General features: G+C 49.3%; 9 protein-coding genes across 9 annotated transcripts; 5 read left to right on the top strand and 4 right to left on the bottom strand.

The window, feature by feature from the left end:
- Nucleotides 1-1,105: 1,105 nt before the first annotated feature.
- Nucleotides 1,106-2,792, top strand: N7509_012871 (uncharacterized protein; the record flags this gene model as incomplete). Its single annotated transcript, XM_056637508.1, has 2 exons — nt 1,106-1,772; nt 1,825-2,792. 2 exons carry the CDS (start codon nt 1,106-1,108, stop codon nt 2,790-2,792), a joined length of 1,635 nt encoding a protein of 544 aa, XP_056481015.1.
- Nucleotides 2,793-3,373: 581 nt separating this feature from the next.
- N7509_012870 (FAD-binding oxidoreductase) lies at nt 3,374-4,980 on the top strand (the record flags this gene model as incomplete). Its single annotated transcript, XM_056637507.1, has 3 exons — nt 3,374-3,437; nt 3,496-3,551; nt 3,601-4,980. 3 exons carry the CDS (start codon nt 3,374-3,376, stop codon nt 4,978-4,980), a joined length of 1,500 nt encoding a protein of 499 aa, XP_056481014.1.
- Nucleotides 4,981-5,405: 425 nt separating this feature from the next.
- Nucleotides 5,406-6,083, top strand: N7509_012869 (uncharacterized protein; the record flags this gene model as incomplete). Its single annotated transcript, XM_056637506.1, has 1 exon — nt 5,406-6,083. The coding sequence occupies one exon, from the start codon at nt 5,406-5,408 to the stop codon at nt 6,081-6,083; it is 678 nt and encodes a 225-aa protein (XP_056481013.1).
- A 1,454-nt stretch (nt 6,084-7,537) lies between these two features.
- Nucleotides 7,538-8,692, top strand: N7509_012868 (fungal specific transcription factor domain-containing protein; the record flags this gene model as incomplete). The annotated part of the gene is made up of 1 exon (XM_056637505.1): nt 7,538-8,692. One exon carries the CDS (start codon nt 7,538-7,540, stop codon nt 8,690-8,692), a length of 1,155 nt encoding a protein of 384 aa, XP_056481012.1.
- A 1,019-nt stretch (nt 8,693-9,711) lies between these two features.
- N7509_012867 (O-methyltransferase) lies at nt 9,712-10,407 on the top strand (the record flags this gene model as incomplete). The annotated part of the gene is made up of 1 exon (XM_056637504.1): nt 9,712-10,407. One exon carries the CDS (start codon nt 9,712-9,714, stop codon nt 10,405-10,407), a length of 696 nt encoding a protein of 231 aa, XP_056481011.1.
- A 93-nt stretch (nt 10,408-10,500) lies between these two features.
- N7509_012866 (uncharacterized protein) lies at nt 10,501-10,887 on the bottom strand (the record flags this gene model as incomplete). The annotated part of the gene is made up of 1 exon (XM_056637503.1): nt 10,501-10,887. The coding sequence occupies one exon, from the start codon at nt 10,885-10,887 to the stop codon at nt 10,501-10,503; it is 387 nt and encodes a 128-aa protein (XP_056481010.1).
- A 1,949-nt stretch (nt 10,888-12,836) lies between these two features.
- On the bottom strand, nt 12,837-13,573 carry N7509_012865 (WW domain protein; the record flags this gene model as incomplete). The annotated part of the gene is made up of 2 exons (XM_056637502.1): nt 12,837-12,955; nt 13,042-13,573. 2 exons carry the CDS (start codon nt 13,571-13,573, stop codon nt 12,837-12,839), a joined length of 651 nt encoding a protein of 216 aa, XP_056481009.1.
- A 1,296-nt stretch (nt 13,574-14,869) lies between these two features.
- Nucleotides 14,870-17,140, bottom strand: N7509_012864 (uncharacterized protein; the record flags this gene model as incomplete). The annotated part of the gene is given in 3 exon segments (XM_056637501.1): nt 14,870-15,114; nt 15,180-15,371; nt 15,385-17,140. 3 exon segments carry the CDS (start codon nt 17,138-17,140, stop codon nt 14,870-14,872), a joined length of 2,193 nt encoding a protein of 730 aa, XP_056481008.1.
- Nucleotides 17,141-18,182: 1,042 nt separating this feature from the next.
- Nucleotides 18,183-19,346, bottom strand: N7509_012863 (uncharacterized protein; the record flags this gene model as incomplete). Its single annotated transcript, XM_056637500.1, has 3 exons — nt 18,183-18,561; nt 18,648-18,933; nt 19,001-19,346. The coding sequence occupies 3 exons, from the start codon at nt 19,344-19,346 to the stop codon at nt 18,183-18,185; spliced, it is 1,011 nt and encodes a 336-aa protein (XP_056481007.1).
- Nucleotides 19,347-19,872: the final 526 nt, after the last annotated feature.

Genomic DNA, 19,872 nt, shown 5'->3' with positions numbered 1-19,872 from the left:
GCCTTGTCTCGGTCGCCACACCGAGCGCCTTTTGGCTTCTCCGAATCGCACCGGCCGTCGGCCTCTATTCGGGGCGGCAAATCATCGGAGTAAGGTGGCGTCTATCTCTACATCATTCACGCCGAGTCTGGACTCGCACATTATACTATTTTCTGATTGCTGGGGCGGTGGAGGGTCGTGTTGAGGCTTTTCGCAGTGACGACAGATGCTACAAGGCCCCCATTCACCCCGGAGTGCATAATCAAATCCTCATGCGGGGATCCTCGGATTCGTGCATATACTATGTATCACTGCGACAGCAGCTGTTTGCAATCGTTAATTGACGTCACCCCTCGGAATACTTACCTGTGGGGCATCGAGCGTGCAGGGGATTCGTGAGCAGCATCGAGTGGGTCACCGTGAAAACCGGTATGACCCAAAATCTTTTCGCAGTAATCAGTACCAGATTCGCAAATCTTCTAACGAAAGAAAGCGCACGTACCTGGAGTTTGTGAGATTTCGTTTGCCTTCCCGCCTAACCGACTTTTGTACCCGAATTTTCGTTTTCGTGTAACCTTCCCAAGGGATGCGATGCTATCAAGTACCCGTGCGGCCCCCGTCGATCATCCATGTCGCCATTGGCCTCGGATGCATTCCTCAACCCTTCCCGAGGTATTCCCGTAAGTGCGATTGGCTAGTTTTCCAATGATCCTCTGGGCGCTGTTCCACTTTTGAGGATCTGGCTGCTTCTTCAGACCTTGCTTTCAACGAGGCTGGACATGACTTGGGAGAAGGAAATTGAGAAGGTTCCAACGAAAATATTGGGTTGAATGAGTCTCTGTATCTGTCCCACGGGCTGCCTTATAAAGTAGACAACATTAAATAGGCGTTATCAAAATTGGCGCGCAAAAATTTGCAAACATAGCCGCATCCACCTCGGCTGACCCACACACCACCCAAATATACTCCACACGACCCTCTTTTAATCAGGTTTCTAGAGCTATGACGATTGAAGGGCAATGTCAACATCAAAGTTTTACTCAGTGTACATAAGAAAAGGGATGGCAGTCCACAGAATTCCAGCTGACAACAATCCCCAGTCTCGACCATCCCACGATTACCCCGGATGGCGACCGACTCCTCAATTTCATCCGCTGAAAAGCGCGATGATCTCACTCCCCCGACCGAGAAGCACGAGGATTTGATTCCTTCGACCGAAAAGCGCGAACTCAAGGAGGAAGACGCGTACGATGTGCTAGGCTACTGCTGGCCTCGCTGGAAGAAATGGTCCTACCTCGCTGCTGTCGCATTCGTGCAGGTGTCCATGAACTTCAACACCTCGGTCTATCCCAATGCTGTCAAGCCCCTCGCGGCAGCATTCGATATTAGCGAACAACATGCCCGGACTGGTCAAATGGCCTACCTGGTCACCTACTCCATTGGTTGCGAGTTGTGGGCACCATGGAGTGAAGAATTCGGTCGCTGGCCCATTCTCCAGCTCTCCATGTTCCTGATCAACATCTGGCAAATTCCTGCCGGTTTAGCACCCAATTGGGGTACTATTGTCGTGGCGCGTGCATTGGTATGTCATTCTCAGTCTTCAACATTCATGTCACTTTCATATGCTAACCAGTCGCAGGGTGGAATCTCTACCGCTGGTGGTAGTGTGACTCTTGGTCTCATTGCCGATATCTACGAACCCGATAATCAACAGTTCCCACTGGCCTTCATCGTCCTTTCTTCGTGCATTGGTACCAGTATTGGCGGTGTGATTGGTGGCCCAATCGAACGATGTGAGTATTCTCCTGTTTCTAGTCCGGAACTAGACTAACCTATCGCGATCAGTCCTCACCTGGGAATGGTTCTTCTGGATCCAGCTCATCTTCGGCGGTGTCACTCAGGCAATTATCTTCTTCATGCCCGAAAGTCGATCGACCATCCTCCTGGATAAGGAGGCTAAGCGTCGTCGTGAAAGTGGCGAAGACCCGAACGTATACGGACCGAACGAACTCAAGAACCCCCGTATATCCCTCAAGGAGGCCGGCAAGATTTGGATGCGACCCTTCCGCATGCTTCTTACTGAGCCCATTGTCTTCTGTCTGTCCCTGCTGTCTGGATTCTCCGATGCTCTGATCTTCACATTCCTGGAGAGCTTTGCTATCGTGTACGAGCAGGGATGGGGCTTCGGTATTCTGGCACAGGCTTGGGCTGTCATTCCCATCAACCTTGCCTACTTCATCACGTACTTCACATACTTCCCTTGGTTCTGGCGAGATGAGAAAATCAGACAGACCAAGGGCAATGATGCGCTGGTACCTGAGCGTCGGATGAAATGGCTCCTGTTCCTGGCACCGTTCGAGCCGATCGGACTGTTCGGTTTTGCCTGGACTTCTTTCGGTAAGGAGCGTGGAATTCCCTGGATTGCATCCATGATCTTCTCTACCATGGTCGGTATCGCAAACTACGCGATTTACTTGTCTTCGGTCGACTACATGATCGCTGCCTACGGTCCCTACTCGGCGTCTGCTTGCGGTGGTAACGCCTTCGCTCGTGATCTTCTCGCTGGTATCTCGGCCATGTATGCGACACCTATGTACAACAATATCGGAAACAAGTGGCACGTCGAGTATGCCAGTACCGTCCTGGCCTGTCTGTCTTGTGTCGTCGTTGCTCCCATCTACGTCTTCTACTGGAAGGGTCCTCAGATTCGCGCAAAGAGCAAGTTCGCTTCTGCCCTTGCTGAGGATCGCAAGCAGAATGAGGGTCGCAGAGTTAGCAAGGCTCCTTCCCAGCAGCTGCCAGAGAATGCCTAATCTACTATTCTCCAAGGCTGTCAAACAGGTCCGGTGGAGAGGACCGAATTGTATGTGCTTGCTTTTATTAAATGCAGGCTCGGAGTTGGTAATCTGATGAATTAGATGTAAATACCACGCATTATATGTTACGACCGCGAGCCACCTGGGCATGATTATATATACCAATTCAAGTTCTTGTACCTAGAGGTACTTAGTCAAATTCGAAGTGTTAAACGCGTATCCAAGAATTAATTATGGTTAGCATCATAAGATTAAGAAGAATCAAGCAACCCTCACCGGGCAGTGATTACGACTTACGCTTGATCTTGGAGATGAAGCAGCGAAGAACTTGAAATGGCAGACCTCGGGAGTGGAACAAAAGCACTGGACAAGGAGCGATCGGAGTTATTTCTGGGGGCTGGTGGGTCAATGTTTTGTCGCGGTCACTCACTCCACTCGCCGTCTCCCTAGCAGCAGTGACCAACAACTAACGATTGAAACCCAAGCAAAGGTGACACCATGAAGCGATCAATATCAAGGATGGGGAATATTTCCTCGTTCCACGCGAGGAGACAAGCCGTCAGAGCCCCTGGAGCCACATGCCGAGGTTACGCGACCGCCGCGGGTCCATCACGATCGCTGACTTCCTTCGCATATGGAGCCGTAGGCGTGGCTGTTGGAGTTATAGCTACAGCTGGAATCTTGCGATCGAATGATGTAGAATCGAGAGAGAATGTGGGCACACCGTATTATGCTAATAAGTCGACTATGCTCAAGGTCAGATTCTCCCAACCGCGTGAGAGAGCCTCAGGCTGATAAATGACAGGCCGCGAGGGAGATCCAGAGTCTTCTGGGCGAAGATGCAGTGAGCATGGATGTAGATGACCTTGAATCTCATGGGTATTCCGAGGCATCTACAACAAACATCGACACTCGCCCGGTCGCGGCCATCATGCCTACTTCCACTGAGGAGGTGTCTTTGATTGCAAAGATATGCAACAAATATCGAATCCCCATGATTCCATTTGGCGCGGGATCGAGCGTGGAAGGTAACTTTACTGCGCCTTATTCCGGATTCAGTATCGACTTGTCTCGCATGGACAAGATCCTTGCCTTCCATGAGGAAGATCTTGATGTCGTTGTTCAGCCAGGCGTGAATTGGGTGAATCTCAACGATACTCTCAAGCCGGCGGGTCTTTTCCTTCCTCTGGATCCCAGTCCTACGGCTCATATTGGTGGAATGGTGGCAACAAACTGCAGTGGGACAAACGCTCTTCGCTACGGAACCATGAAAGACTGGGTGGTGAACCTCACCGTCGTTCTTGCAGATGGTTCTGTCATTAAAACGCGTCGCCGACCGCGCAAAACTTCCGCTGGATATAACCTCAATTCTCTATTTGTCGGATCTGAGGGAACTCTCGGTATTATCACCGAGGCAACCTTGAAGTTGGCAAATGTGCCTTCGCATTTTGGTGTTGCCACTGTCGCCTTTCCAACTGTCAAGGAAGCATCTAACGCGGCGACCGCGATGATTCGCAGCGGAGTATCTCTAGCTGCCCTAGAGCTGATGGACGACGTTCAAATGCGCGTTTTGAACCAAGTTGGAGGCACTGCTGGAAAACTCTGGCAAGAGAAACCTACCTTGTTCATCAAATTCTCAGGATCGCAGCGGACCGTTGAAGATAGCACGGGGGCTTCAAAGAGTATCAGTTCCGCCCATGGAGGTTCGGAATTTGTTTCTGCCACAGACGAGAAGACGATGGAAGCTCTTTGGTCAGCACGAAAGTCCGCCCTTTGGGCCATGCTTGCGATCAGACCAGAAGGCACGCAGATTTGGTCAACCGATGTTGCTGTCCCACTATCCCACCTCGCTGAGATCGTCGAACAGTCCAAAGAGAACTCTTCTAAGCTTGGTCTTTTCTCAACTGTATTGGGGCACGTTGGCGATGGCAATTTTCACCAAACTGTTATGTATAATCCGGAGAAGCCCGACCAAGTGGAGGGTGTGAAGCGCTGTGTTGATACTATGATCACACAGGCCTTGAAGATGGATGGTACAGTATCCGGTGAACATGGTATTGGCCTCGGAAAAAAGGAATGCCTGGAGAAGGAGCTGGGTCCGGCCACTATCGCTGTAATGAAGACTTTGAAGAGGAGCCTGGACCCTTATTGGTTACTGAACCCAGGAAAGGTCATAGATTTCTAGCTTACAGCTGGGCTGGGAGTACATATTGTGATTCTGTAAATAGGAATGCAGGAAAGCCTAAGAATACATAGTGCTACCCACAACTCCGAACACACTTCAGGGCTCAGTTGTACAAGGCTGCCATTCAACCCAATTCATGTTAGCACGCGATGGGTGTTGATACCCGAGAGTACTCCAGAAGCCCTAGTGGCCTTACTAGCCAATACTGGACTCAAAAGTGCGAAAGTAGCGCTGCGGGGTTCGGAAGAGAAGACCCTGTCTGACTTAAGTGGAGAAGAGAAGGAGGAAGAAAAGAAAAAAATAGAGCCGCAAATGGGGGCCATTTCAGTTAAAAAAAAAACACAATAAAAAGCCCGCCACCTTCGGGTTAAACGAATCTCAAATTCTTCACTTCATTTTTTCAAAATATCCCAAAAGAAATCAAAATGGCATCACCCTCGCCTCCTTTCGGCTCGCGTGTTTACACGTCTATCTCCATTGCCCTTTTGACTGGGTGGACTCTTACGGCGTTGGGATTTTCGGCTCTAGACCTCCTCAACCAGAGCCGCAAGTATATCGAGCCGATCGCGTCGATCAGTCTGCTCACTTTCCTTGCTTGCCGCCTGTTGGTCTTTTTGGATCCCAGCCAAAGGGCCCCTGATGGCGACCAAGATTCCAATTCTATCGCGCATCGTCTCACAACTGGATACCGACAATCGCGTCAACATGCACTCGCCATGCTGCTTTTTTCCGCTGCTTGGCTGTATGAGATTGCTTCCAAAGCTGTCATCATGTTTTTCACAACGGTTTTCGGTGGAGTGATGGCTGCAGCTATATACAACGACGCATTTCAAAGGGTCGAGGAAACCGTTGATGATCCAGTTGCGAATGCGAGTGCCTCTGACCTGGACGAAACTTCTCTCGCCCAAATTGAGGATTTCAAAGACATGGCGGGTTTTGATCCAGTGGCACTTTTTAAGATGATCCCGCCGCAGGTTTTCATCTATTGTGCTGCTCTCGCCTGGGTGAATCTTGCCGCCCTGACGATTTATGTGCTCCGAATCTCTTGGAGGTCCATCAAAGTCGTATTTGGGTCGGTGCCTGTTGCTGAGGCAAAGAAATGATTATTTGTGGCGACCAGAAGGGTAGATGTCAATGCAGATTCAATGGCGACTTTTGCACCTTTATTCCTCCTTTCGGGAACTCGAGGGGAAACAAGTGCAGCCCCAATCCTTGTCAAATGGAAACTCCATGTGTAATCAGGAAACTGGAAGATTTCAATAGCTCCAAGATACCCTGAATTTTGTACTATCATTGTTCTTTACCGGTGGGAATGTAGCTTTCTGTTTGCGTTCGCTTTGCCTTCTGTCTATCCTTCACGATGTCTTCCACAAGATAGAATACAATCAACGGGCTGAGCAAAATACCCAACGGAATTTTGGCCCCAGAGAGGAAGACGTTGCCTCCGACTAGTCATGCTTATAGTCGTCATCACGGGAAACTCGGTGTGTTGAGGTGGTTCTAGAATTGAAGGGCCGACTCTGGTAGCCCGACCAGTCTGACAAGTTGCCTTCAAATGACTGACAGTTCGAGGATATCCAATAATTTGGCTTGTGAAAACTAATCCACCTGCGTATCCTAATCCGACACGTAATTCGATGCACTATTTGCGATGGTGCCTGGTCGATATTCGAGAGGGGTAAATAAGGGGAAGTGAGTGGCTCGGAGATGTTCGATAACCGAGTGCATCCCCGCGTCTTCTCCGGCAAACTCCGAGCTATCTTTAACATCTCCGCGCGCCGGCTTCCATCTCGGTATTATTGATTTTGTTTCATTGCACCCCAGCCGGATATATGCGATATGCAGTCTCCCAAGGAAAATACCGCTATTTCTTCTCCGCAAGTTGCACCAAAGCGCAAAAGACGAACATTGTCTTGCTTACAATGCCGGCGCCGGAAGTTGAGATGTGATCGATGCTACCCTTCTTGCAGTCGATGCCAAGGTCAAGGGATTGAATGCATCTTTGAAAATCCACCGATAAACCAGAAAAGGAAGATTTCCGACAATAATCACACCCATTTGGAGTCTCGGACTGACACGCTAGCTTCGCCAATCGCGATATTTACACCGCCACAGGGCCAATATGCCCATTCAGCAACAATCAGAAATCCTACATTGGAAGCCCCGCAGAGTCAAGGAACTTGGGGGCTTTTAGGAGAACAAGCGATGAACCCCTTGGTAAGGGAAAGACCAGCTATAATGTCAGATTCGCTACATCTATTGGAGCCCCCAAAGCCTAGGAAGAAGGAGAATGTCATCTTTAGAGGCAAGAATTTCAAAACGCAGTTCTACGGGGGAAGTAATCCTACAAGCTTGATTGGTGATGTAAGACACATGCCTGCCTTTATATTTGGATATCTTAGGGGCTTAATCTGATTATTGCTAGTTTCCCGAACTCCGCTCATTTATGCAGGACAGCATTAAACAACATCCATCCCTTCCACGTGTCCAACGCGAGCTAAAGTCTCTCCAAATTAAATGGAAGGCAGAGAAGCAAACAGCTTTCCCTGCAATTAAAATGGAGTTTCTCCATTTATTCCCGAATGAAGAAACATCCAATCGCTTGATCCATGCCTACCTTGACACCGTCGAGACAACATATCGCATCGTCCACGTCCCAAGCTTCTGGAAAGAGTATCAAACCTTCCTAGTAGATAGAAAGGCGGCCAGGCCCGCATTCATTATTCTTATGCTTCTGATGATGTCCACCGCGAGCTGTCTGGCGGAAGAAAAAAGCACCCATGTCGGTGACAGCGCCGTGGTACGTGAACGTGCGGCGTTGTGGATTGAAGTATCCGAACGCTGGCTTCAAAATCAAAGCCATAAGCAGATTTATCTAGCTATATGGCAGATTCGCTGTCTCATATTACTCTCCAAACAGGTCAATGTGATCAAGAAGAAACGCATCTGGACGGAAGCAGGCACTCTTCTTAGGCAGGCCATGGCTGCAGGATTCCACCGAGATCCGGGAAATTTGGGCCAAAAGTGCACTGGCTTCGACCATGAGATGCGACGACGACTATGGGCTACCATCACAGAGTTAGAGCTTCAGGCATCCATCGACCGAGGGATGCCTTCGGCCCTTGCTGGTGTCTCCTCGGACTGTGCGACGGTTCAGAATATTGATGATAATAATCTCACAGATGAGGCCGACGACACATCTCGCTCGAAGAACTGGGACCTGTACACAGACAGCTCTTATCTACATGTTTCAAAATCTAGCTTCGCCCTTCGTGCTACGCTAAACTCGCTGGTCAATAACCTCGGCCTCCCGTTGCAATGGGAGCAAGTTGTGGATTATGAAGAGCTAGTAAAGGCCGAGCTCGAAAGTCTGCCGGCTTGGATGCGGTCGGATCCTAGTGATCGTGGCGGGGCGCTATCTGGGGCAATTTTGCAGATCCAGCTCCAACAGCTTTTAATACTTCTGCATATGCCATTTGCCAGAAAAATGGATTCCAATTCCCGATGCTCTGTCTCCCGGATGATATGCTTTCAAGCTGCGCAGAGGATCTTAGACCAGGTCCGGAAATTATCACAGCATCAATACTCATTCATTCTGCTATTTCGACAAGATTATTTTCGAGCAGCTTTGGCGGTTTGCCACTGTGCATACATATCCCATAATATCCCAGGTATTACTCGGAAGTTCTTCTCTAGGGCAACGGGCAGCTAACTCCAACAATCTAGGTGATCTATTCGGCATAAATATTAGACCGTCCATAGAGTATCTTGACGATTCCTTGCTTTTGTTTGAAGATAGAATTACACGCCTCGGCACAGATTTCACACGATATTGGTATATTTCTGCTGGTCGATCTTTACTCAACTCAGCTATGGATCCATCAAATGAGACCAGACAAAAGCAGCAGGCAATCGAGCACGTTGCGAGACAATACCACCGAATACGTGGCTCTCAAGAGGATTTGATATCCGTGAAGATGATGGTATGCATTTAGGAGATTTTTCCCAAAGACAAACGTTAACTTGGACATACACAGCTCAACTTGACAGAATCACCAGCGGCCGGGGACCCCAATGCCCTGACAGCGCTTTACCACCCATCATATGATTATGACACAGTTAACCCGGTAAGTCTTGGAGAAATCGATCTAGTAATAGTACCGTTGAATTTTTGATATCTAACGTCGGTCAGGTTGATTTCCCTTTGGAGTCTCTGGAGGAAGAGTTCTTTTTTGGTGATCCAGCTGCCTGGACATTCTCGAATTTCGAATTCATTTAGCCCAATGTCATTTAAAGTATTGCAGAAACAATAAAAGAACATATATACCAAGATTCAGCCATCTACAATCCCAAATATTTCATCTGAGTAATTTCCGAAACTAGGCAGCTGGTATGAGGTCACTCGGAGACGTGGTTTCCGAGAGCTAAAAGGCGAAAGTGGTCAATCACGTCTTACAATGCACATGTTTTGCGTTATCAGATCTCGGGAATATCGGAATATACTAGTACAACTGGAAAGCTAAAATCCTAGGCCTTTCCTTGGCAGGTTGCATTCCTTGCTCGGAGATTGTTGAAGGCCCAAGATCTAAAGCCGAGACACTAATTAATACAGATCAAAGCTTTATTATAAGAACAACCTAAATCCAGCAGAGAATGAGATTTCTAGCAACACACTCCATTCGAATCAATAATACTCTGCCTTCCAAATAGTCAAGACATCTAGTCATCAAAATGTCCTCCAAATCAACCGATCAGACAAAAGTCGTTGACGCCTACATCAAAAAACATCTCATCGGCGTTGACGAGGGCCTCGAGCATGCCTATACAAACAGCACCGAGAAGGGTCTTCCAATGATCGCGGTCTCTCCAGCTCAAGGAAAATTCGCGTCGCTGCTCACAACCATCGGCTCCGCCCGCAACGTACTGGAGATAGGCACTCTTGGAGGTTACTCTACTATCTGGTTCGCGAAAGCCGTCAAAGGGCGCGGAAAGGTTACCAGTATTGAAGTTTCTCCCCATCACCGAGATGTTGCCATCGAAAATCTGCGCGCCGCTGATGTCCAAGTGCCTGAAGAGGTGGACGTTCTCCTCGGAGCAGGTCTTGACGTTCTCCCTAAGCTGGTAGCGGAGATAGAAAAGGGAGTCAGAGAACCCTTCGACTTTGTGTTCATAGATGCGGACTGGCCTAATCAGTGGAACTATTTTGATTTTGGCGTAAAAGTGTCGAAGGGGCAAGGTGCTGTTATCTACATCGACAACGTTGTTCAAAACATGTTGGAGAGTGGAATTGTGGGAGAAAAACATCGAGACGGGGATGCTGTTGATGTCGTTGCTAAGGCTGGAGCAGATGATCGGGTCGACGCTGTTGTGATGCAAACAGTCGGATCGAAGACTCATGACGGATTTCTGCTAGCAGTTGTGAAATAGTCTTCTGGGAGAGGACAACCAATAGATCACAATTCAAGGCAGCCGTGTTTCATTTCTATAAACATTGTTAGCACGCACCGATAGGAAAATGCATTATACTGGAGAGGCTGGTCTGCCATTCTTTGTTTCATCATCGAACTCGTCATGTTCATCGTCATCCTCATCATCGGAAACAGCTTTCTCATATTCCAGTTCTTCAACCTGATTACCAAGCAAATAGAAGAATTCAGGGACCTCTTCAAGCTCAGTTGGCTCGAGAAATATTCCAAGATCTCTTGTCTGGAAGATATGTTCTTCGTCGTAAGAATCTCGACTTGAGAGAACTCCAGTTATGTATTTATGCCAGGGGCCGCTCATGAAATCCATGATGGGCAATCCAAGCTCGTAAAACCAAGAATGAAACTTCGTGAAAAGTTGCTCAAGCTGTCGGTAGCAAAATTGGTCTTCATCCTGGATGCTTTGTATCTCCTCTTCATCCATAATATCATCTGCATAACGTAGTCCGAGAATGGCTGCGCTCAGCTCACGACAACACGTATGACTTAATCTCAGTGCTTCGAATGTAAAAAGCCGAATGATGCTGCAGTCTCTCTCTTTAGTGGTATCTGTCAAATGAAGGAGAGAATTGAGCAACAGGGAATATCTAGACTTTCCGAACAGCACTGGAATGCTCCGATGAGACTCAAACATCCTATTACATTTTCGAAGGGCCACAAGAAGTGTAGTACAGCCTCCTTCACAACATGCACAAAATACAGGAATCCTGCATCGAGGGAATTAGAAAGATAGTTTTTTTTTCTCTCGTTGATAGTTTCTTTCAGCTGATGGAGGCGTCTTGTGTTAAAATTGTCATGGAAAATGGCCTTTTTGAGCTTTGTGGCAACACGAGAGCTCAACATATGGGCGATGGTTGCCTTCGAAAATGGTAGCCTTCTTGATAAGGTGGCCCCTTTATCAACAAGCCATATTGCGGCTTTCTCGTTGAACGAGTGATATTTCAAACAGCAGACCATGAGGGGCGTCAAGCCACGCGAATCCGGTACATCAATATCTTGAAAGCCAGCTCGATAAAGACCATCCCAGGGATTCAGATCACAAATTGATTCATGGTAGACTGGCCTATCCTTTTCTAAAGAATTCGCCAAGGTAGAATCAACCGGCCACCCGTTTTTGATGAGCTCTGTGAATACTCGAAAGGTATCGACGTCAAGAATTGACTCAGAACTTCCAAGAGTAGGAATCTCAACAAAGGCCCCCGGCATTAAACAGGCTTGGGCAAAAGTATGTAGCTTTCTGCGTCGCTTCACGTATTCGTCAATCAATAGAGATCGGACCTTTTCGGATTTACACTGCGTTATGCTGCAGCTCCTGAAAATGCATCCACCTTGCAGCAGCGGCGTTATTGGATCACCGTATGTAGGAAAGTCGGAATCATCTGCCTCTTGAGGCCTATATGAACAATCATTCAAGTTCACTGTCGAAGCATCCGCCCCGAACTCCAGGAGGATACGGACCCCCTCTGGCCATCCAACCGCTAGTTCGAGCAATGATCGGTTCTGTATGTGGTCATTGGCATTGGCAACGCCAGATTGTAACGCTTCTCGCAGATCCAGCTCGGACTCTCCCAGAATGACTTTTGCAATTTCCTCTAGGTCCACAACTTGCAAAGAATATTTATCAGATATAGCAATAACTCCAGTCAGAACTCGAACTTACAGTCACTATCCATGCGAAGAACGCCAGTGAGATAATGCCGACCGTACCGCTTGCGATTGAGAAGGGATCTGACATGATCAAATCAGTTCATGTGTTTTTCTTGAATCTAAAGTGACATTATCAGTTGCAGCAAGATCGAAAATATTTGCAAGTGTGGAAGACGTCTGAGATAGCTTCTGAGATCGCAAAGCCAACACACCCACATGAACACAGCCATACAACTCAGCCATACAACTCAGCCTCATAGACTAGGCCTAGCCCGTAGCTTGGGGCTGGCGCTAACTTCAAACATGTCGAGATCGCGTGGCTCCAATCAACCCCAGAATATATGCAGGGCAGATGCATCCAAGCCTCATCATGATAGGCTGAAACAGCACATGCGACGCGCCAATGCTTTGCTGGCGAGATCTAGATGGAGGGGCTTCTGCTTTCTCGTCGCAGTAGTCATTGGTCTGGGCAAGGGATGTTGAAAATTTCGAACCTTCCCAGTCCAATTTCTATAAGGCTGAATTCAGTTCATCTGAACTACAGGGCTGTAGGGCTGAATTCAGCCACTCCCGCGTGGATCTACACGGAATACAACATCTACATCAAGATCATGATATTTGTAAAAGTTCAAATTGAACTGCACAAGAGGAATTTCCGGGCTGATGTATTGCATTGCAGTTAAAATAACAGAGCTAATAATCCCGAATGATGGTCCGAGAAATCTCCTAATCGTAATAATCCTCATCATACTCAGCCTGATCCTCACGACCATCCTCATACGCCTCACGACGCATTTCATTCTCGCGCTCTTCCTGTTCTTCCTTATCAGACGAGTCGTCGGAGTCTGCAAAAAATCTGTTAGCAACACGTCTCTATCCACCGACCTCAATTGAGGCTTAGGTTTAGATCTGAGTGTCCGGAAATACGTACTAACTTCATGCTCAATAACAGCACCCGCAATACCACCAAGAGCTAAACCAGCCGCACCAGCCGCAAGGTATTTGCCCGCATTACTAGACTTCTTCTCCTGCGGGGGATAACCACCACCGCCATAGCCACGCTCATCATATCCAGACGGGGGAGGACCGGGAGGCGGTGCATAATATCCACCACCTTCGGGGGGAGGAACACTGCGCGAACCATCATAGTATCCGCTTGGAGGACCCTGAGGCGCGGCGGATGGGAAGGGTGATTCCCATTGCGAGCGACCGGTTGCTTCTTCAACCCAGAATGCCCGCCGGGTTGAGGGCTCCCATTCTTGGTGCCAGCCTGGTGGTGCGGGTGGGGGTGGGTTTGGCGGGGGGCGGGCGCCGGGGGGAGGGGCGCTGTAGGGGCTTCGTTCGTAGGGGGGTCGGTTGTCGTATGGTGCTGGTGGGGGTGGTTGTTGGCCGTAGCCTTCGTAGGGTGGGGCTTGGTAGGGACTGCCCTGTGGGGGGCGGTTGTAGTCCTGGTAGTAGGACATTGTGGGTGGTGAGGAGGAGGGAGATGGATGGATGAGGGAGGAGGAGAGGAGAGAGAAGAGAGAGGAGATGGAAAGAGAGGGAGGAGGGAGGGTTTATAAGAGGTGGTGGAGAGGTGGAGTGGGGTGTAGATGTTGGTGCTAGTGTTTTGTTGGTAACTGTCGACTAGACAATATCAATATACAGTACATAAAAGACTAGACTAGGCTAGACTGGGACAGAATAGAACACTGGCACTAAGGGGACTTTCATCCGGACCACTCCGTTGACTCCACCCGTTCTTAGCGCCAGGAAAATGGTGGAGGGTGAGAGTGGAGGTTTGGAATGGAGGTTCAGGGCCAGGCAGATCCATTCGTGAGACAACCGCTGCTGCATGAGAGAAAGAAAAACAAACAGCTGAACAGATGGGATGAAATCAAGTAAAACGCCAAGGGCTGCGTGTTACCGTCGGCTGATATTGTCCTGTCAATTATAGATGTAGCCTGTAGGTGCTCCGTACATACATATGTACTAGTATAGATCAGATGGATGCGGGTATACAGAGTAGCAAGTCGTAGATACATACTCCGTACAAACAAACCCTTAATTTCAATCCATGGTTGGCTCAAAGCTTGACGGCGGCTAATAAAGTGGCAGCCTGGAGATGGAACAAACCCTAACTCACCCCTATACAATATGGATCCCCGAGCCACACTGCCACAGTTCACCTTCACCCCTATTTCTCGTATTATAAACAAAGAGGCATCCTGTTGAGGGTAGAATAGGCACTCTGTACTCCGTACTCCGTATCCCCTATGACAGAATAAACCCTGCCGATGCGGAAATCCCGCAGCTCCACACCGGCTGTCAGGAGAGAATTCGGTCGAATCATTTCATGCCATGCCCCCCTATACATGCGTAGGGCGGACCAGTCAGGGCTGCTAGCGTGTGTGCACAGCCACTCGGAGTGGCACACGTGGCGCAGTTACATTCGGGGATGGTTGGCATTGGCTTGGCTGGGTGTAGGTTGAGTCGTTGGGCGTGGAAGTGGATTGTTTTGTGGGTTTAGTGGAGAGCAGGTGTAGAGTGGAGGTGGAGACGGAGACGGATGTTAAAGGGTGAGGGTGACAGATAAAGATGAGGGGGTTGTTACGAGTAGAGGAGAGGAAGGAGAGGGTATTCCGGGGATATCGTATGCATTGTAAAGCTATCAGCTATCCTACTAAAGAGCAACCCAGATTCAGCCAAGGAGCTATCATCTGCACACTGCAAATGGCCTGCAGCTCGGCTCAGCTCAGCTCAGCTCAAGTCAACTGGGATCAAGCCCCCGCCCACACGCTGGCCTTGCTGTTATCGGGGTAGAAGAAGGCCCCCAGTGCGATGATCACGTAGGCAGCAATCAACAAGGCACCTTCAAGGTAATTACTGCGGCCATCCAGGACAAGGAAATTAACCACGAAAGCTGTGACAAACAGACACACTGTTTCGAAAAGGGTGAAATATAGCGACATGTCCTTGTCCATGCACCATCCGAGGATGACAACAAGCGGGGTGACAAATATAGCTGCAAAATGATTAGCACATGTCCAAAGGAGGCTCTCACATGATAAAGAGGGATGTCAAACTCACCAATTTGAATACTACTTCCAACAGAAACACCTATTGACAAATCCATCTTGTTCTTCGTCGCGACAGTGACCGCCGTCACGTGCTCCGCAGCATTTCCGACAATGGGGAGAATGATCAATCCAATAAACGCCTCGCTAACAGGCGAGCTGGCGATCATGTCCGGAATCGCGTCAACCAGGAACTCAGCGCACACTGCGACTGAGACCAGTAGAAAGAAGAAGCATGACCACGGCCGCCGTGCGCGACATTTCGGGCTCGATCTCCTGCGGCGGTACGGTAGGAGCGACGGGGTCCAAAGGATCCGTGAGACGAGATGCACCCCTGGCAAACTGCACCGCGTTTCCGACCGGCGGCTGTCGAGTGACCCGCGCGGGGAGAGAGTTACTTCGGGCCATGGTCGGGCGCGCAGCGGCACTACCCAAGTGAGGGGAATTGCCCGGGCTCTGCGAGCTGAATACTGTGTTCGAAAGCAGCGAAGGGATTGGTCCAAACGGTGACCATTTGCGTTGGGCCTCGCTCTCGCCTGCACCCTCCATTCCAGTGAAGTTCGGGGCAGACTGGGCGACCGCCATCGAAGGACGCGGGGCCTGAACGTGCGTCGGTAGGATCTGCGGGTGTGCCTGAGCTTGAGCTTGAGCCGTTGCCACAGCCTTCTCGGCGCGTTTTGAGCGGCGTTTCTTTCGTTCGCGACGACGAGCCTTTTCGCTCTGCGCCGTGCCAATCTTGCTAAGGGCTTGACCAAAGTCGCGAGAGCGGAATTCAGACGAACCCTGGGCGTCGGCATCGGCATCATAGTTGATTTCATCATCAACAGCAACACTGTTCGCACTGCCAATGGAGTTGTCGATGGAACCCTGATTATCATTCACCATGACCTGCTTTTGGGTCGATTGGCGCGACACAGTACCCTTGCCGGACGTGGTGCTGGTACTGGACTTACGACGACGACGATTCCCAATGGCCTTCTTGATGCGCTTAGCGGTGGACCATGAGGTGGTGGTATCGACAGACTCGTCGCTAGAGCTGGATGACGAGTCGGAGCTGTTCAAGAACTCGGCGAGAACACCGGGATGGGACTCCTCGTCAATGATGCGCTGGGGCACACTGGCGTAGAGGTAGGAGTGCGATTTCAACTGGAACAAAATGTACAAGATGTAGACCAGCAGGAGAACCACACTGGTACCACGGCTCACTTTGAGTGTTTGGCTGTCGGCGAATGTGCTGTCGCTGAACGACGCGTGGAAGGCGGTTGGCAAGAGCAGCGACATGACGGACAGACTCAACATACAAGCACTCATCTGGGTGACGGTGCTATTATACATCTGTTCCTGGAAGCGGAGACCACCAAAGAGGAAGGCCATTCCCATGATCAGCAGCAGATTGGCCAGGATGGATCCGAGCAGGGAGGCCTGCACGATCCGGATCTCATTCTTGACGAGTGCAATAATGAAGATGATCAGCTCGACGGCATTACCGAAGGTGACATTGATCAAGGCGCCAATGGTATCACCGAGGCGACTGGCGACGCTCTCCGTCGCGTGGCTCAACAGACCAGCCAAGGGGATGATTGCGACGGCATTCATGGCGAAGACAATGGCCGGGCTGAGACCTGCAGCCTTACAGGCGATGCCGATGGGCACAAAGACCAACAGGACATTGACCCAGCTGTGAATGAGGGCATCCTTGGTGTGGTGGTAGAATCGGATGCTACCATTGCGCATGCGACGCAGCATGCTTAATTGTTTCTTTTCATCGTCGGGCTCGGTGGGGCTCTCGCCCTCGGCCTTGGCGACGGGGGGAGTCACTTCAGCATCGCGGGAGGTCGAAGAGGAAGAAATGGTATCGAGCTTGGGTTTGCTGGGGGTCCTGGTGATGGTAGGACCACGAGACGATGCGTGAGCTTTCGCCCACGAGCTAATCCGGTCTGGAGGTGGAGGTGGCAAGTTAGTCAAGCTGATCATGATGAGATAAGGGTGGAGGTGGAGATGGAGATGGATAACTCACGCATGTATTTCTAGAACCAGTCACTGATTCAGGGTAGGCAGAAGCCTTGTAGTTGGAGGATGAGGAGGTGAAGATGGAGAGAAGAAGAGAAGAGAAGAAGAAGAAGAAGAAGAAGAAGAAACGGAGGAAGCTAAAGAGAAAGACAAGGAAGGAACGAGTCTTGGCAACTGGACCAAAAGATGAGGAAGGATCGACCTGACAGGCGCCTTCCCTCTTTTGTACTTTGTCCAGTCGCTCCTTCCCTCCAATTCCCTCCACATTCCTGCCTCGTCAGCCATTCCCACCTGACGAGTTCAGCCCTAACTGTAACTCTACTGTAACTCTATTGTATACATCTACGAACAATCCTGATGTCACTCGGCTAGAATGTACACGTACTCCCCAAACATCCCAATGATCGTTGTTTATCCCGAAACCTTGCACCTCCTATTCGATGATCGCCACGCCTCGCAGGGCGGCTCCACTCATCTCTCATCATCCTCCATGATTGGTTCTCACCAGGATCGACCTGGCGAGAACAAATAAGACACCTGTCTAGCGATGTACGAGTACGCCATATGGGAGTAACCTGTAAGTGTACATTACACTCATATGTACAAAGTACAAGTACAACAGACTAGATCAGATACGCTGCGCTACTCTCTTCATGATGTCATTGTCATACAAGTTTCGGGTGAGATCAACTGCGAAGCCATTACCTGATTCGTGCGGTATTCGTTCTATTTCCAGACATCCGTGCGAGCGAATCGAATCAAATCACATCGCCTCGCTTCGCCTCACTACGGGACACACCTTCGTATAAGTTGCCCCAATCGGTACTACTGTGGCGGTGACGATGACGGCGACTGAGGCTTGCACTGCCACGCCTTCTCCTCTTTCGCCAAGCCGAGCGGAGTATTCCCACCAATTTCGGCGAATCTCCGTGCCGTTCCAAGTCAAGCAAGTCAAGCAAATCAAGCCAAGCTAAGCCTAGGCCAAGGCCAAGTCAATGACTCAATTCTATTCCGCGATACCGATTCTCTCCTCCCACCGTCTAACCTTCCAATTCATATACCCTTTCGCCCCGCTAATTGCCAAGATTCGCGACACGCTCCGGTGCAAGCTCAAGAATTGACGAGACGGCGCAGGAATGCCTTCGCGAGGCTCTAATTTCACTACTGTCTCTTTCTCAGTCCGTCGCCCGACACCATCCTCGAGTGGTGACCATAAACAATACTCGCATGGATGAGATGTCGCCTCCAAATAGATCAGAGAGGATGCGAACAGCTCGTGCTGCACTTTATCCAGTGTGAACATGTTGGCAGAGCTTCGTAGTGTGGCCTTGTCGAGCATATCTCGAATATTTGGCTCGAACATTTCCATCATCAAGATAGTCGCGCTGCGCATATCTTGGAAGTAGTTCTAAAAGTAGTCGTACATTGTTAGCTGGTCAGTGACTACCAACTGCGAGAGAAAGAGACTCACTTCTTCCTCGCCATTTGGTGGAGCTTGATCTGGGTTGGCGGGGGTAACAACTTCGGAGGAATAATATAAACACCCCGGAGTTGGCTATGATTTGCACCAGTAGCGGGTACTTTTTGACCATCGTAAGATATTGTCGCGGTCTTCAAGTTCCCATTCAACTCCCTCCACCCATCACTCCCAGTGATCACACATCGAGCGTGATCCCGCAGAACCAAGGGCTTAAGTAGCCACCCAGATGCACTCTCGGAGTCGGCCTGCTTCAAATAATTTGCAGACCACACAGTAACTGTCAAAATAGTTAGCTACCAATATTTCCCATCCAATCGATCGATCTGAATGAACAAGATACATACACCGAAGAAGAATGCGATCTGCCAAGAACCCTGCAAAATCCTGCAGAGCCGCTTCATACCACTGCTTGTTACCTTGCAACTGGATGAAGCGACGCTTATTAAGCCTGTTTGTGGTTGTGTAGTAGTGACAAATGAATCGGTAGATATACAACTGGAAGAATCTATGAAAGTGCCCCTTCAATGTGACGTGGTCGCAAAATGCTTGTACCAGTCCGGGGGTACTGTATCCCATCTGCACTATTTCTGAAAAGCGTGCCAACATCTTCTCCATGAATAATTTTGGGTCCGGATCATGTAAGCTGGGGGTCGCGTGTTGTGTTGTCCCTTGTTGGGTGGTCTGTAGCATCTCGTTTATGATTGATATACTCAGTTTATGCATATTGTTCCGTGGTGTGGGCCAAATTGTGGCCGTGATAATACTGTGATCTAAATTTTTCTACTAGGTATACTTGTTCTCTTGCAAAGGAAAGGAGACAGAGCACAAATATGTCGATATTTATTTACTTTCCGTTATGGATTGTTTCTTCGTTCATGCCAGTGTTCATTGTATCACTATTGCATTGTGTATCGTAGCAAACAAGTCCATTTTCTTTCATGGACAAAGGACGCCTGTCAATCTACAAACCTAGGCAACGTGTCGCAGTATGTTTCTCATCATCGACCGATGATGAATACCATTCACATTCAATTCTTCTACTTTTCCGCCAGGTACTAGTGACAACCCTGCAGGATACAACTTGCCTCCCAGGGCCTCTGGGTCAATAAGTGTATGATAAGCTTAAATGGAAAGGACTATCTATGAATATCATTGGTCGAATGTGCAACTTGGCTGAATAATTTCAATATTTTGGGGTAAATGTCCAGATGTTCAA

Source organism: Penicillium cosmopolitanum, assembly GCF_028827165.1.
Source record: "Penicillium cosmopolitanum strain IBT 29677 chromosome Unknown utg000012l:1.0-3308103.0:1.0-3310761.0, whole genome shotgun sequence".
Classification (NCBI taxonomy): Eukaryota; Fungi; Ascomycota; class Eurotiomycetes; order Eurotiales; family Aspergillaceae; genus Penicillium; species Penicillium cosmopolitanum.
This window is presented reverse-complemented; position numbering and strand designations above follow the sequence as displayed.